General features: G+C 40.5%; 1 protein-coding gene across 1 annotated transcript in view; it reads right to left on the minus strand.

Annotated features, from left to right (window-relative positions):
* Nucleotides 1–16,180, minus strand: part of FREM1 (FRAS1 related extracellular matrix 1) — a 64,670-nt gene that overhangs the window by 28,546 nt on the left and 19,944 nt on the right. The window contains exons 12-23 of the mRNA XM_074855710.1: nt 15,870–16,037; nt 15,131–15,339; nt 14,208–14,301; nt 13,523–13,775; nt 11,529–11,726; nt 10,131–10,316; nt 8,986–9,182; nt 7,951–8,179; nt 6,226–6,370; nt 2,778–2,919; nt 1,189–1,384; nt 183–447 (exon numbers count right to left, since the gene is read on the minus strand). Coding sequence (XP_074711811.1) covers nt 183–447; nt 1,189–1,384; nt 2,778–2,919; nt 6,226–6,370; nt 7,951–8,179; nt 8,986–9,182; nt 10,131–10,316; nt 11,529–11,726; nt 13,523–13,775; nt 14,208–14,301; nt 15,131–15,339; nt 15,870–16,037 — 2,282 coding nt within the window. The remainder of the gene's footprint in view (nt 1–182; nt 448–1,188; nt 1,385–2,777; nt 2,920–6,225; nt 6,371–7,950; nt 8,180–8,985; nt 9,183–10,130; nt 10,317–11,528; nt 11,727–13,522; nt 13,776–14,207; nt 14,302–15,130; nt 15,340–15,869; nt 16,038–16,180) is intronic.

Here is a 16,180-nt window from a genome sequence, read left to right on the forward strand (position 1 = left end):
TCACAAGTATGTGTATTATAGTAGAAATATCTTTGCTATATAAATATTGAGAATTCCCACAGAGCTTCCACCTCTTTTAAATAATTTGGTTTGGGAGTTCTGTTTGGTTTGTGTTGTGGCTTTTTTTAAGTACCCAAGAAATCCAAGGGGAAAAGTTTGAGGGGTGGGGTGTTATGCCTTACCTGAATGTATCTTCAAGAACAACTGCCTCTGTGCTGTGAACATAGCAGACTATCTGTCTTGCTACATCCATTTGACTGAAGCTTGTAATGGGAATGCCAGGATAGCTGACATACTCTATTTGTCCATATTGGGTTGGGGAAATTATCACATAGAGGAGCTCCTCTGGCTTGTCAGTACCATCCAGTGCAAGGAGGACATCAGTTGTAATGTAGCCCCGACCCCCTTTTGGCACTCTAAAAGGCTTTATGAAAACAGCAATGTCTCCTGCAGGACAGACAAAAAAACAGTAAAATAGTCATATTGAATTGTAAGTTGATCTGTTATGGATTATTTAGTCACATGCAAGCCATCACCAGTAGAAAAATTGTAGGATTATACAGAAATTCAGGCTTGAAAGGAGTTCAGGATGTCTCTAGTCCAACCTTCTGCTCAAAGCAGGATCAGCCATGAGATCAGCCATAACGAGGTTGCTCAGGGCTTTATCCCATCGGGGGCTGAAAACTGCCAAGGATGGAGTCATCACAACCTTTCTGAACCCTTGTTTCAATCCTAGCAGTGTCAGGTTAACTTGGTCTAATTTAGGTTTCTAATAGGGATGCAATAAAGGAAGAGAGACCATAAGACTAGAGAATAATCCTCTGAGAGAGAACTGTTCTTGAACAGTGTTTTGCCTACCTTATTACATTCTTGCCATTTTTCTGTGCTTTGATTTACTCATAAAGCTAGTTTCAGAAGCATATTTTCAATTATATTTGAAAAGTAACTGGGAGTCCTGGGAGGCAAGGTGCAACAGATTGCCTTAGGCAGATCCCAGGACCACTTCTTCGCCAGCAGGAACAACAGGACTCTGGCCAGCAGTGGAATCCAAGCAGATAGACTTTCAGGATCTGCAGGGAGACTTGCCAAGGGCTTATATAGCACTCAGGGAAGGATCAGAACATGTACTCAGATCATCTTTGCTTCAGAAACAGGCACTGTAAAACATCAAGTCTGGCAGACCTTTACCCTTTTCCATGTCCTTGATATTTATGTAGAAGTCCGCAGCCGGGGATCTGTTGTACCCATCCCACAGATAAAATGTGAAGCTGTCTTGGTTCTTGGACCCTATGGCTCCTGTATGGACGTATCTCACAAGGTTCATATCCAGTTCTTCCTGAGTGCACTTCATTCCAGTTTGGAGAGTCATCCAGACTTGGCCTACCTAGAAAGAATAAACATCTTCATTAAACAGATAGTCTTCCATGCATCCTCCCCAGTTAATTGTGGGGTTTTGCAGTTATGCAGACTGTTAGTTGCAGCTACCTGGCTTCCTTTCTAAGCTAAAGAGTCTTTGCTCAAAGTATCTTTTGAAGGACAGTAAATAGCTGGAATTGTTCCCAAGCAGCTATAAGGCTGGAGAAGATACAGTGATCATGAATAAAACGGAGTAAATAGAGTTTATTCACTTTTACTCCAGGAAATACATTTCTGCACACTTCTTAATGAGACACCAACAAGATGAAAATGAAATGATTCCTGACCCAGCCCATATTTTCTATTTCTTAATTTCACAAAGTTACTCTTGGCTCCATCTGAAACCATACCTAAAAGTATATCAGAAATTAACCTATGGGGAACTTCAGGGAAGCACAGAAATTTAGAGCCCCAGAAGTTCTCTGATAGAAAAAAGTGAATTGCCCAATAAAATTGCTCAATAAAATTTCCTGCTTTTCTGAACACAGCATAGTCCCCTATATTGGACTGATCTGTCCATTTGACATTCAGCCTGCAGTAACAGTGTCACTATCTTTGGAACAAAGTTTATCAAGGACAGAGAGCTCAAATACACGCAGATACCCTACACATTCAAACTGTCAGACTCCAGCCAGTAGCTGTCTCTCACCCCAGTTTTGCCCCAGTCTCACCCCTTTAATTCACAAGTCTCACATGATCCACAGATTTTTGCAGGAATCCAGCATCAAAATACTTTCCAGGGTCACAGGTCTTAGAAACTAATTTTTTGTCTATTATATATGCATGCAATTAAAGAGAGGCAGTTTTCTGTCTTTCTTCCTGTGACTTATCTTTGGTCAACAGATGGTCATCTTTCCCTCCATTTCTAATCTTATTTTCTGCCTTTCCTCTTGCTATATTCTTTCCATCTTCTTCCTTTTTAACCTTCCTTCCCCCATACTTTTCTTCTAACTCATGATTTATTACTCACTCTTTCACACACATCTCCCTCCATTCTTTCCGAACCCTGAAGTAATGGCTTACTTGTCACTTTTTTTTGATCAAGGACTTCCCTCCTATCCCCTCCCAGCTTTGATGCGTAGTTTTCCCCCTCCATGGGCTGATTCTCCCAGAACATCTCTCATCACCCTAGGTGATCTGCCATGCTTTTCACCCTCCCCCTCCTCCTGTTGAGGATCTGGTCTTTAGTGTCAAAGCCTCTGGGACAGCATCATTGTTTGGTTCAAACGCTCTTTCAACAATCAAACTGGCCAGAGCCATCTACTTTAAAACATGACAGATATTTGGGGGAAAAGGAAGATGACCTTCCTTCTACCCTAGAAAGAGCGAATTCTTTGCATGCCTGCTTTTTGTTGAAGTACCTTGAGCTGAAGCTGGCCGTTTTCTGGAAGTCTTTCAAATAAGTAGTAAATTCTCTCCCTTGGGGTATCTTTATCTTCCGCTGACAGAACAGCACTAGAAATTATTCGAGTTTCACCCATGTTCATTTCTATATCATCCTTCCTGCAAAAATTAAAAGTCAAGTATTGACGCAATAAAAGAAAAGTAACCTTTCCAATACGTAATTTCTCTGACAGGAATATGAATAACCCAGATGCTGACAGAAATTACAACTTCAGAAAGATTGGAAGGAGGGTGACTATTTCAGTTCAAAACAGAAAAAAAGTGAACAGGGTAGACCAGCTTCTCTATACAATGGTGCAAATCAACAAAGCAGACACCTACAACAACCTGGCATTTACCACATCTGTCTTCTTCCCCTGGGCCCTATTTCACTTCCATTACCTTCATACAATTTATAAGTAAAGGACAATGTAAACAAATAAGCTGTATTATATGTCACTGCTACTATAGAACATAGCTATACTGGCTCTAATAACCTGACTGTTCATTAAAGACTGTATTTCAAATGACTAGTCTGTCACTGCTTGCCTTAATCTTTAAGAGACACTACAAAGACCTAGCTGGCTTCTTCTCTGTGCTCCTCCACTGCAGAATTTTTGTGGGTTCTTTATTCAGAAAAGTAGATTAAGGCCGCTTGTTCCTTGGCAGAAATGTCCATCACTAGCCACAAATAAAATTTGAGGCAGCTCTGGGGAAAACAATCCCACATAGTTTGAAATCCATGCAGAGTCTTGATCCAGGATGATTTTCAGATTGTATGTATGTCCTCTGTTTCCATTCTCAGCTAGTAATCATCTTCCAGTTTGCCTCTGCACATCCTGCTTTATCATTTTACTGTTAACTCTCTTACAATTTTGCAGTATAGCACCCAAAGAGTATTATTAGACTATACAAAAGTTTCAAGGAGTTTGGAGGGGCTTCAGCATATTCAGTCACCACAGGGATGGGACCTGCTCAAGCTAATCTGCTCAGGGGCCATGAGGCAGGTTGGAAAAGGACAGACTCCTTAGGCATTTGGGCAGCTAAACTCTGTCTGGATGCAACTGAGCATGTGCAAGCCATGCTATTTCAAAGGCCAAATACACATAAATTTTTACAAGAACTGCTAAAGACACATTCTTCATGTAACTGCCCTTTCCTTTGCCAAGCTGCAAGTGCCTGTTCCAAAGAAGAGAGACAAATGAGATTTCCAAAGAAGAAGTTGTCACAATTATTTAGTGATTTTGCAAAATACATTTATTATTCTCAGAAAGAGTGGAGATTTCTTTCCAGAAGTTTCATATTCAAACTGATATGGATATGAGGCATAGAAATTTCATGTTTGGCAAAATGGGAAGCAGAGAAAATGGAGTCATATGACAAAGTATATCAAGTCATACTAATGACAGATCACGCAACCTCAATGATTTGCTCATACCAGCAATGAACATGCTGGGACTATGCAAACAGAAAGACCAGGTGTCTGACCCAAAGACTGTATAACCCAGAAAGAGAAGATTCAAACAAAAAAATAAGTGAAGATAAATACATTTAGCTACACCCTGAATGCCATCTAATCCCAACTCATTTTTCTGTGTAGCAGTTAGTTTGTTAGGTCCTTCTAGCATCCACATGTCTCATCTTGAGAGGAAGCTTTCAAGGGAAATGTATGAGGGCCTTACACTCCCTAAGGGCACTCCTTACTATAGGACACAATCCAAGAGGTAACAGATCAAGTTTTTGGCAATCACTGTGAATAAGAGTCACTGCCAGCCAAAAACATCCCATCCCAGATTTTCCAGTCTGTTGACCATAGCTAATGGAGATGAGAGCTGGAACTCCCTGGGGCAGAAAGGTGTCCCCAGATCAAAAGGTGAGAAGCAGCTTCCAGTTATTCTCAAATGCTCACCTGTAAAACACTGCAGTTGCATAAGGGAGCTCCTACCCCACAGCAAAGATGTGGTGATTGAGTGTGGCAGCTAAACCACTTTAATGGCAAACTGAACATGTTTCCTTAAAGCACTACTCCTTAACTGCTGACAGCAAACTGCATCTCAGTGGAAGAGTAACAGGCAAGAAGCAGTAACTTTTTATGATGAAATAACTATTTTGCAAGTAGATGGCTCACAATGTGCTACTGTCCACCACAGGAATGGCAAATGGTGAGATCTAACATCACCTGTTAAGGCAGCAACAGTTTCTGAATCCAGCTGGGCAAAACTAAAAAAATTTGACTTCTTGCACTCCATCACTCTTCTTCAGAGAGAAAGGGTGGAAAATGACGTATCAATCTTTACCATGTGAGGAACAAATAGGCAATTATCAGTAATTTTCAGTACATGATATGAATACATAAACTAATCCTGTTATTCTAACTAGAAATAGATTTTCTCTCTTGTTAGCATCATGTGGTCCTTGATAATCTTTCAGCTATAAAACTAACATTTGTTAATGCAGGAAGCTCTACATGGTAGACAAAACACTCAAAATTCTCTGCAATGGGAAATATAGGTCTGATCTGAAGGTAGGCCAAATATCCCAAGGAATGAGAAATTCCCACTTTAGTGACAGCCTGCTTAATGGGCTGCAAGTAATTTCCAAAATGCGAACTTTAGAGGTTCGGAGCTACAGCCCTAAAGATTTCAGTCCCCCAGCTCCCCATCTGCCTTCCTGGGGCAGGACAGCAGCCAGGAGGACAGAGGCCCTGAAGCTCTGTGGCAGGTCATCAGCTAAAAAATGGGGATCCCATGAGACAAGCTCCTTATTAAAATGTCCAGGAGATTTGGCTCTCTTACAGCCAGATGCCTACCTGCAAATGGTCTGCCAGGTAATTTTTGACCACATCTAATTAATTTATGATTCCGGCTTTGAATTGTAAGTTAGTGTGTACCTTTTCAGAAGTTGAATTATGGCTGAGCAATAGAATTTTATAATAGAAGAGAATCATTAAACTGAAAGGCTTTCCCCTATGAGGCACGGAGGCATCAACTTCGTGGATTCTCTCCTGCCAAAATCCAGAGCTGCTTTTAGAGGGGTGTTTTAGACAGGCAGTTGTCCCACTGAAGTGGAAAGCAAAGTAACTGCAGTCAATACAATGGTAGTCAGTGGCCAGCAGAGGTGTGCAAAGATCAGGGCTCTCTGGCAAACATCTTGAAGTTGTGAAAGACAAAACAAGCATGTTCCCCACTTTTTTTCCCCCTCTGTTCTTTTAATACAGAGTAACATTAAAGCATGACTTTCTTTCACTACAAATGTTTTATGTTAAACAGGCTGATAGAGACCCACATGGAAACATCTGTATTGACATTAGTCTGTGACTAGTTACGGCACCCTCTCCCCATCAGTCACCAATTTGCTGTTTTGATCACTTTTGGATCATTTTGTCTGAACTCATCCATCTGTCAGAGACAGGAACATGTGGCTTACTTGCTCAGCACTGGTTTCTCATCATTAACTGGAATGACCTTTACTGAAATGGTTCTGAGGACTTTATGTTTCCCATCTGATAGCTGGATTTTAAAGCTGTCAATGAGGTTTTCTGAATTGTCATGCATGTACATCAGCTTCATTCCTATGCAGGGGGTGGGGGGAAAAAAAGAAGAGAGAGAGGGAGAAATTGAAAGAACAAATAAATCTGACTCCTGCAAAATCTCTCACATCATTTCACTCTGCTTCCATCACCCTTCAACCATCTCCCCTCCCCATATGCCCTGGTCACAGCAAGCTTGTTTCAGCTACCAGAAGATGAGCTTGGCAAGCCACTGCTGATCATTAATCTAACAACATACTATTGACTCGGATACCAGACTGCCCTGAGTAAGGAGTGACTTCCTTCACAGAAGGGTCTCTGTCAGTCTGAAAAAGGCATATTTCTTCTCCTCTCCTCATTCCAATTCACTTTAACAGGGAACCACAGAAAGGATGAAACTACCAGGCAACACTTTCCTGAGCCTTAAATAATCCTCAGGGAGCTTTAAACAAGCCTTGGGGAGGACAGCTGGCCTCGTGGCTATGAGCATGGACCTGGGCTGGAGGTGGCTTGATCACCATTGTGGACAGAAAAAGAGAAAAGACAAGCAGTTGGAAGAGAGTTAAAAACAGCACTGGGGAAATCTAAGGAATTCGGGGTGGGGACATGATATTAGACCGACTGAGAGAAGAAAAATCTTTCCTCGGGTTTTGAGGGCTGACCTGCAATTTGGGTGGCAGGATTGAATTCATGTCCCTCTTTATAATGATAGATCCCATATTTCACTAAATGGCCACAGTCTGGAAGAATCCACCATATTCTTGGCAGCGTTAAATACACTTTTTGGTTACATGTCCTTGAAAAAGCTTTGCTACTTCAAGGCAGGTTAACTGATCATGCTAAGCTATAGAGCCCCAGCTCATACCTTTATCATTAGATATACGAAGGTATGATGAAGGTATATATTGTGGCCTTTCAATATATAAAGGAGGCTTATAGGAAAGGTGAAGAGACTTTTTGCCAATGTTTGTAGTGACAGGACAAGGGGCAAGGGTTTTAAAGTGAAAGAGGGTAGGTTTAGATTGGACATAAGGAAAAAAATGTTTTAAAATAAGGGTGGTAAGACACTGGAACAGGTTGCCCACAGAAATTGTGGATGGCCCCTCCCTGGAAGTGTTCAAGGCCAGGTTGGACGGGGCTTTGAGCAACCTGGTCTAGTGAAAGATATCCCTGCCATGGCAGGAGGAATGCACTAGATGATCCTTAAAGGTCCCTTCCAATGCAAACCATTCTATGATTCTGTGATTGTTTAGAGCAATATTTAACCCCATGATCAGTTAATGTGTTTTTAAATATCTCTGTTTCTGTTCTAGGTGCTGTCAAACATTTTGAAATCTGTTTGCTGATATATTACAATATTCCCTTTATTTTTTCATGGCAGATGGCATCCCCAGTCATATTACTACCCTTTCTGACATGTAGGCCTCTCCAGGTGATTTTATTGACAGTTCCTAAAATCAGTAGAAAACTGTAACATTAAATAGGTTAACTTCTATTCCTAAACATTGTCTTGGAAATACAGATAAGGCAAGTGAATAAGTTAAGTGCTGAATGTTTCTTACTGTGCCACCTTGCCTCATGAAAGGAATGAAAGACCAATGTCAGAAGAATGCTGCACCTACCATTCTTCAGTAGCTCCATGGAAAACTCATGAACAAGCAACCCATGGCTGTGGTGGTCGTGGTTAAATAGCTGTTTATAGTGTAGAATATCACTACCATGAACTCCATTAATAAGGAACCCATACCAGGGCCTCTGCACAACCCCAAATACCAAACGGTCTTGAGGCACATCCAGATCAACCGCATTGATAACAGAGAGATCCAGCTCTTTCATCTCCCCCTCTTGAACCTGAACATGAAAGAGAAAAATGCCCAATTCTTTTACATAAAAAGAAATTGTAGAATTTTATCATGGTCTCCTAAGTAGGGTATTTTTGTGTATGAGTGCATCTCTTTGTTTCCTCCACCCCTTTCCCAGCAGCTTTTGAACTAGCTACTGATTTGAACCAGTTTAAGAGACATAGAGTAGTAAATTGTTACAGTGATGAAAAGAGAAGGTGAGATAAGGAGTTTGTATCTGCCCCAATTAATAGAAAAGCTGTTAGGTAAGTAAACTTCATATTAAGTCCTATAGAATGCATGGAAGAGAAAGCCTTTAAATACATAAATATATATAAAAATATGGAGGCATATACATTTATACACATACATTAACTTTTTACTTTACAGTAAGATAAGCTTACACTGCCCTAGCATGGTGGTCACAGAATTATTACTTCTGTTAAAAGCAGCCTTCAGAGAGGGGAAAGGCTATGCCAAGAACATAAAAAAACTACAAAAATTATAAAAGTTCTTGAGAAACCAGAAGAAGCACAAAGATCCTTCTGCTTTCTAGATGACTTATGTGTTTAAAGTTCTGAGCCTTTTTTTTACTTCACTGCAAGTTACCAAACAGAGCCGAGCACTGCTCCAGTCTTACCAGTTTACATGGGATGTAACTGGGCTGTTAATGGCTGTTTCCTGAATTAGGCTGAACAACACAAAGTAAGGGAAAGATGCAGAGGAAGAGATGTCAGAAAAATGTTCTTATTTATAATAAAGAGTGTTTTCTGCTATAAAATAATTCTATGGCAGGCATCTTAATTCTTTCCTTACGGTAATATTCCTTGCTATGAACTCTGGGACTTCATCATTGGTTGGGTTGATCAGCACGAAAAATGGAGTCTCTGCTGAGCGATGTAGCCCATCAGTGACATAAAGTACAAAGTGGTCTGCTGTTGGCTCCATTCGCATGTGCCTGGCTTGTACATAGTTTATGCTCAGGGCTTTCAGGTGCTTCAGCTGAAATGAAGCTAGAGATTTTAAAAAGACGATGAGTTAGCACAGTCTTTTCCTGCCTTTTGGCCTTATGTATCACAAAAAAAAATCTGAAACTATATCTTTCCTTAAAGAACAACTAATTTGGATTTTATAAGTTCTCAGTCTCATTTTGGCTGAAAGAGTTACACTGCACATGTTACCACAGGACACATGCTCTTGCTCTAAAACAAAAATACATCCTTCTGCTTCTTGTGGAACTGTGCAACTTCATACTTCTCAGTTCAGTCTGCAGAACTGAGCCCAAATAAAAAGCTCCAATAACAGGTAGGAAAAGATCTGAGGTCTAAGTAATTACATTGATTGTTATTTGACTGACAGACCAGGAAAATGGGGACCAAAAGGCTCAGCGATTCTGAGTGTCCAGCTGGAGACACTGGTAAAAGCTGGTAACATTACAGAGCATGCCACAGTCTGTTTCACTGAGGATGAAACTGCCTTACAATGTTTGAAGGTGGACAAGGGAAGAGACCCAAGTCATCCAATATCTCCATCACTTTTGTAACTTTGGCTTGGAAACTAACATAAAACCCAGACTTTTCAAATTCTCAGCTAGAGTATTTAATTGACAGAAGTACAGGTGAAGAGAAGTAGGGGAGCCTTACATGGAAGAGTGAAGGGGGAGGTAGAGAGAGCAGATTAATATCTCATATGGCCACTTCTAATAGATTGCAGCTGGAATGCATAAAACAAGGATTGGCTTATTTACTTCCAGTGCCAATTCTACTCATTTGCAGAGCTGCAGTCTCCCTTTGAACTCCTCCCACACAGTCCCACTGCTCTTCATTTGCCAGCACCTGCCTTCCTCAATAAGGCCATATTAATGCACACACCTGCAACTACTTCATTAGAGCCCACCACACAGCCCTCCACAAGCCCTCTGTATTTCACCCACTTGATTACCATATGTCATTAAGACTTACCTATGCTTATACCAACGTTGCTCTTCTCAAACCCAGGAGAAGGCAGTATATTTTCAATGTAACCAAACTGGGGAGGAGAAACCAAGACAAACTCTAAGTCATCTGCAGTGGTGTCTGGGTCAGTGGCAAACAAATGGTTGGTGGTAAGGGCTGCTGAGGAGCCCTCCTCAACCACAAACCTTGCACCTGCACACAAACAATATGATAAGCATTATTGCTTATTTAGCTCAGTTTACTGTTGATTTTGTTAACAAGAATGGAAATAATAACTAAGGGGGAAATGACAAAAATTACTGCGTTACTGAGAGGTTTTGTCTTAGATTTTTTTTTTTTCTGCTTACTCCATCAACTCTCCTTTTGCCATAATGTAAATTAAGAAGAGGGGGTCATGAAATTATTTTACCGATAAATTATTAGGTATGGTTTATGTGCTGCTCAAAATCAGTTGTCACCTCTGTTTGTCAAAGCATTAATTACATGAGAGCTGTTACGAATTGCTCATAATGAACATTTTCTCAGGCATCACTGCTTAATTTCCCTGCTGGGACAATGCTTCATTTCCAGAACATTACTTGGGTGAGAGCCTGCAAATTACAAAACTACTCATACATATGCTTAAATATTTTCTGAGATACATAACATGTACATGATGCTTACAAACAAATGACATTGAAAAAGACAAGCATGCAGAAAGCATACCTCTGCAAACCTCATCCAAAGCTCAGGAAGTCAATGGAAATTTCACACAATGGGCTGTTGTTGGGCTAAATGTACACTACCAACACTATTTCCATTTTAAAAGAGTATTTTCAATCCTGAAGAGTATCATGAAAATGCGGCTTCGCATCTATTACTTTGATCCATTACATACACAGTCTAGATTTGTCTTTATTTGCTAACAGGTAATAAAAGATTCTCTCCCTTCATATAAGGGTCAGAGTCTAAATTTCTGTTGTATACTTTACATGCAAAGATAGATTATTTATGTTTATGTTTTTGCATTGTATAAACCTGTAACTGTCTGGACCTAAATTCAGTTCAGGGACAAGATATCAGTCACTTTTATTCAGACATAGCTTATGTATGCAGCAACAGACATGTATAGATGAAGGGGAGTAGATCTGAGCATTCTCATCTCTAACCACAGAATTTAAACATACAGCTGAAGAGACACAGTTACTCATACTTGCACCTGCAGATGAATTTGGTGGTTACACTCTACTAGCAAGAGAAAAAAAGTATTGATAGAAATTCTGATCCAAAACTTTTGTATGCTGATCTCAGCTGACTCTTTCTGATGCTAAGAAATAAACAAAAAAAACCAAAACCCCTGAATCTTTAGCCATTACAGTACTGCATAGCCCACATTATAATCCTATAGCGAGAGGAAGCTTTCACCAGTTGCAATTGATGGAGGCTGATTGTCCACTGGAAGTACAGTGATGTTAAGGTCATATACTGGAAATGGATCTTGAAGGGGAACTGGAGGAGGAAGAGGTCCATCATAGCAGCAGTCTTTCACATCTAGGCCAGCCTCACTGTCAGAGACAATGAAGGTTAAGATCTCAATGGAAGGAATCAGGCCAATCTCCCCACCTGGAAAAAATATTGCCATTCAGAAGAGATGTTTTGCCAAAGCTTCATGAAGAATAATTTTGTATCCTGCAAGGACAGTCTGCCGGATTTGAAGTCAGAATAAGAAAAAAAACAACAGCAAAATTACTAGAATCCTTAATTGTGGCAGGTGGGGGTGCTGTTTGGTTAGGGATTTGGTTTGTTGTTTGTAACTAATTTTAACCAGCTTACTTCTATTCTAGAGTAAAAGGGTGTAAAAATGATATAACTAGGTTAGTATTACTAATAATTATATTATTATTGCACTCTTATAATATTATATTGTAATTGTAATAAAATTGCTAATAGTCCTCATGATTCTGTTCTTTGTGCACTAAGGCATGTGAAAATGTACCTTTGTGAAGAAAGGGAGGTTTTTTCTGCATTCCTTCTTGAAGAATACAGGAAAAGATCTTTCTTTTATATCTATCTATCTGTCTATCTATCTATCTATCTATCTATCTATCTATCTATCTCTATGATAAGTGGTAATATCCATGCTCTTCCAGAAGAAAACATTTTTCCATACCAAGAAATACATGTATTCCTAGATGCCTCTTATCTCTACAAAATGGACTATGACAAGGGCTGTGCTTTGTTACTATACTGTATATTATGCATATATGTAATCACATTCAAATTGAGGGTCGATACAGCACAGGACTGGGAACTGCCACCCCTTGCAAGAAGCATCTGTGGCTGACAGTTCTCAGCACCTCCATCAGCCTGTGTCTTGCATTGCTGTAAGCTATTACTAATAAGCTGCCTGCAAAGGAAAGGCAGTGACTCCCACCCTCTCTTACAGTATCTACTGGCAGCACATTTAACATGTAGAAATGAAAAACACAGGCACTGCACCCTTGAAGGTCAGTTCTTCTACCCTTCATTGCCCCTGCAAAACACTGCCATTGAAATAATGTTCCCGATATCTTTAGGATGCTGAAGAAAACTTTGTTATGGGTGGCCATAATCAAGTACTTTCTTCTCTTCTCAAACACCAGCTGTTAATTTTAAACAGTGCCAAGCCTGAAAATACCGCATATATTCTCCATGCTAGCACAAAATTACAGACTAATTACACAGAAAAACAGAGCCTTTAGAAAAAAAGACTAAAGCTGTCATCAGAGATGTAGAAAAGAGAGCCCCTTTAATGCTAATTAAAGGATGAAAATAAGTAGGAAAGGGGGTTAACTGGCCCTTGATTTCTGTGAGTAATTAAAACAAAAGTATTTTTGGATTTTAAAGATAAAAATCACAAAATAACATCATTTTAGCACTCTGATTCTCTTGAAAAAAATCTGAACATCATTTATCTTGTGGTACAGAAATACTATAAGCTATCCAAAAGTGGATATCCCATCTAGATTGCAGAGACAAGCAAGAAGTACCTCATGTTGTTAGCAGTTTTCTATTAAAACTCAGCATCCTCCTTTACAGCATTACATTTTATCTAAACATGACTATGGAAAAAGGTCAAAGGTTTTCTTTTAACATCATGAAACAAATAAAAAGACTCTATGTTGTACCTAATTACTAGTAATTTTGTCCAAAAAGCCCAAGATATTTTATCAGCAACAGTGAAAGAGATCCTCCAGGATTATGATGCTTTCATGTACTTGTTCTAATATAATTTTCAGTTCAAACAGGGATTTGGAGAATACGTTATAATGTTTGTTAGTTGTATATCATCAGCCTTCTTTTGAGGGATTCAGGTTAAGATTTTCTGCAAAAAACTCTCTGACCATTTTCCAGTTTAATTCTGTCCATAACTCACTTACTAGTGTGCTTATATGTGACTAAACCAGAGATGACATCAGCTTGGGAGAAACGATCCACAGCAATGCCAGCTTTCCTCACTACCCCGTGGTAGGGCTGGTGAGCCAGCATAAACATCAGTTTCATGTCATCACTGTCTGCGTCTGTGGCATAAATGTACTTTGAGGAGAGGACCACTTCTTCACTCTCCAGGCAGTGGAGCACAGGAACAAGGCCTGTTCGCATAACAGGTGGCTCATCATTCACAGGCAACACCTAATCAGAAAAATAATTTCAGATCTTTTACTTTTCATTTCAGTGGAAACCTGTTGTTTTAATTCATTGCTTTCCAGCCCAAACCAGCAGTATGGTGTCAGAGTACATTGAGCTCTCTCTATGAGCAAAATGAAACCCGCTGAATTAGGGTCACTCTCAAAATTCAAAGACAAAAATAAACCAAACTAGATAATTACAGCTTGAGAAAGAAATGTCACTCCCCATATTTAAGTACAAAGAGAGTAATTCCAGACAGAAGAACCTAATCTAGAGCAAGCACAAATATCTTTCAGCTAGTATGAGCCAAATCTCCTCTCAAATTTGCCACATAAACCTGAAAGCCAGGGGCAAAATGGAAGCTTAACAAGCCCATTATCTTCCAATTTCTGAGGCAATGCAAAAACTTTCAGAAGTCAAGCTTTGTACACTGACCTTGACCTGCAGGATGAACTCTACAAAGTGGATGCCATCTGTGACTGCAAAGAGGACATGATCAGTGAGAGTCTCAGAGCCATCATGCCGATACCTGTGGGGAAAAAAAAAAAAAGAGCTACACAGATTTCACATGAAGAAGCTGTGCTTTCTGGTCATGCCAGACTATGTGGATCCCTCCCAATATAAAAAGCTGATCCCTGTGCAAGGGTGTCCATCTAAGACAGCTGATTCTGGATCAGAGTGTCTTCAGGGGGCTTGTGGGTCTCCTACAAGAAGAAAACCCCAAGATAAACAGACATCATCTGGGAAAAAGGTTTCACTGAGGCTTTGTCAGCTATGTTCTGGCTGCTTGTGAGGTGTCTACCAAACATCCATGCCCTCCCTGCGGTAGGTGCCCTCTTTGATGAAAACAGAGTCAGGGAGCTCTAATTCTGCATGCATGTAGAAAGCTGATTCTTGTTCTTGGCACAAACATAGCAGCAAAATTTTCACGTCTTCTAGGTTAATCAGTGTTAATACAAGTCTTCTTGTAAACTGAACAAGTTTATTAAACACACAACTTCCTTAAAAGAAAAAAGCTGGCATCCTTTGACTTCTTCACAAGAACTGCACGGCTGAATATAGAATATGCCTCCTCATCTGCATCGGGCAGTGCTTTAAAGGGAAATCTATCTACATCAGACATGGTTGCCAGCTCCCGCTTCCTGGGCACACAATATGTTGCTCAGTTTCCACAGTGACAATTGTGGTCCCAAGGCTCAGCCAGCAACCTTGGCCTGGAACAGCTCTGCAAGAGCTGTGCTATGGTGAGTATGGCTGGCTGTGGCCTCTGCACTTCGCACCACTTCACTGCAGGTCTTTCACTCATCTGACTGAGAGAGTCAGCCACCACAAGAGGAAAAGACAGACACTCTTCTAACCTGACTGCCAGGCTACGCAGGTCCCTGCAGAAAAGCCTGTCGCCTTCATTCATGCGAATGCCATCCAGCTCCACCGCCCCATGCTGAGGCTGTCTCTGCAGGAGGAGGTGGAGGTGCTCCCATTTTGTGTCCATGTCAGAGATGAGAACGTGTCCCTCTGTGATAGGGCTCAGGCCACCCTCTTCCACTCTCAAATGGCTTGTAAAAACCTGCATGGAGGAGAAATGCTGAACTCTCTTTCTACTGCACCTCCAAACATACTCTAAACAGGGCAATTTCAATTTGCCCTGGTATGAGGACAAAATAACAAGGCTGTACTATTTTCTGCTGTGTTAGGAAAACCTAAGGAATTACTAATAGTAGGCCTTAATACCTGCAGCCCAGTCCTGATCCCATTCACGGAGGCTCTTGGCCTTCACAGGAAATAGGCAACACAAAGAGGAGGGATGTATTTTTGCTATCCAGGATGTGATACACAAATTTTTGTACAACCACTCAGATGCTGAAGGTAGACCTCAGCTTATTTAACACAGAAAATCACCTTGCACACTCACCAGACTTCACCTTCCACTTCAGTCCCATGCAGGCTATGTGCAAGACACTGAAACCCTTATCCCATGGAAGATTTAGTTTTAATTTCAGTCAGATCAGGACATCTCTCTGCATTCCTGTTTCTACCCAAAGCCATTTCCAAGTCCTCTTTCCAAGCCATTTCCTCTTGCCTTCCCCACCACTCTACCTCTGGGGCTTGATTGTCCACAGGAAGAATTGTAATATTGAAGCAGATCCCATATAAAGTGCCACCATGCTGATTACTGATGGAAAAAATAAACTGGACTTGCTGAGGTTCAGGCCCAATGTCCTGCAGTGGTGGCATGTAGGCAATTTTCATATAGTTCACAGCATGCTGCAAAAAGAGAAGAGGGGCACATGTAAGAAGAGAATGGGAGTAGCCATAAGTCAGGACATTAGGGACCTTTCTCATCCCCTAATTAGATGTTATTCCAACTTTCAAAATTAGTTCCAGAAACTTTGCACGTACTTTTTAGC

This window comes from Strix uralensis, chromosome Z (assembly GCF_047716275.1).
Source record: "Strix uralensis isolate ZFMK-TIS-50842 chromosome Z, bStrUra1, whole genome shotgun sequence".
Classification (NCBI taxonomy): domain Eukaryota; kingdom Metazoa; phylum Chordata; class Aves; order Strigiformes; family Strigidae; genus Strix; species Strix uralensis.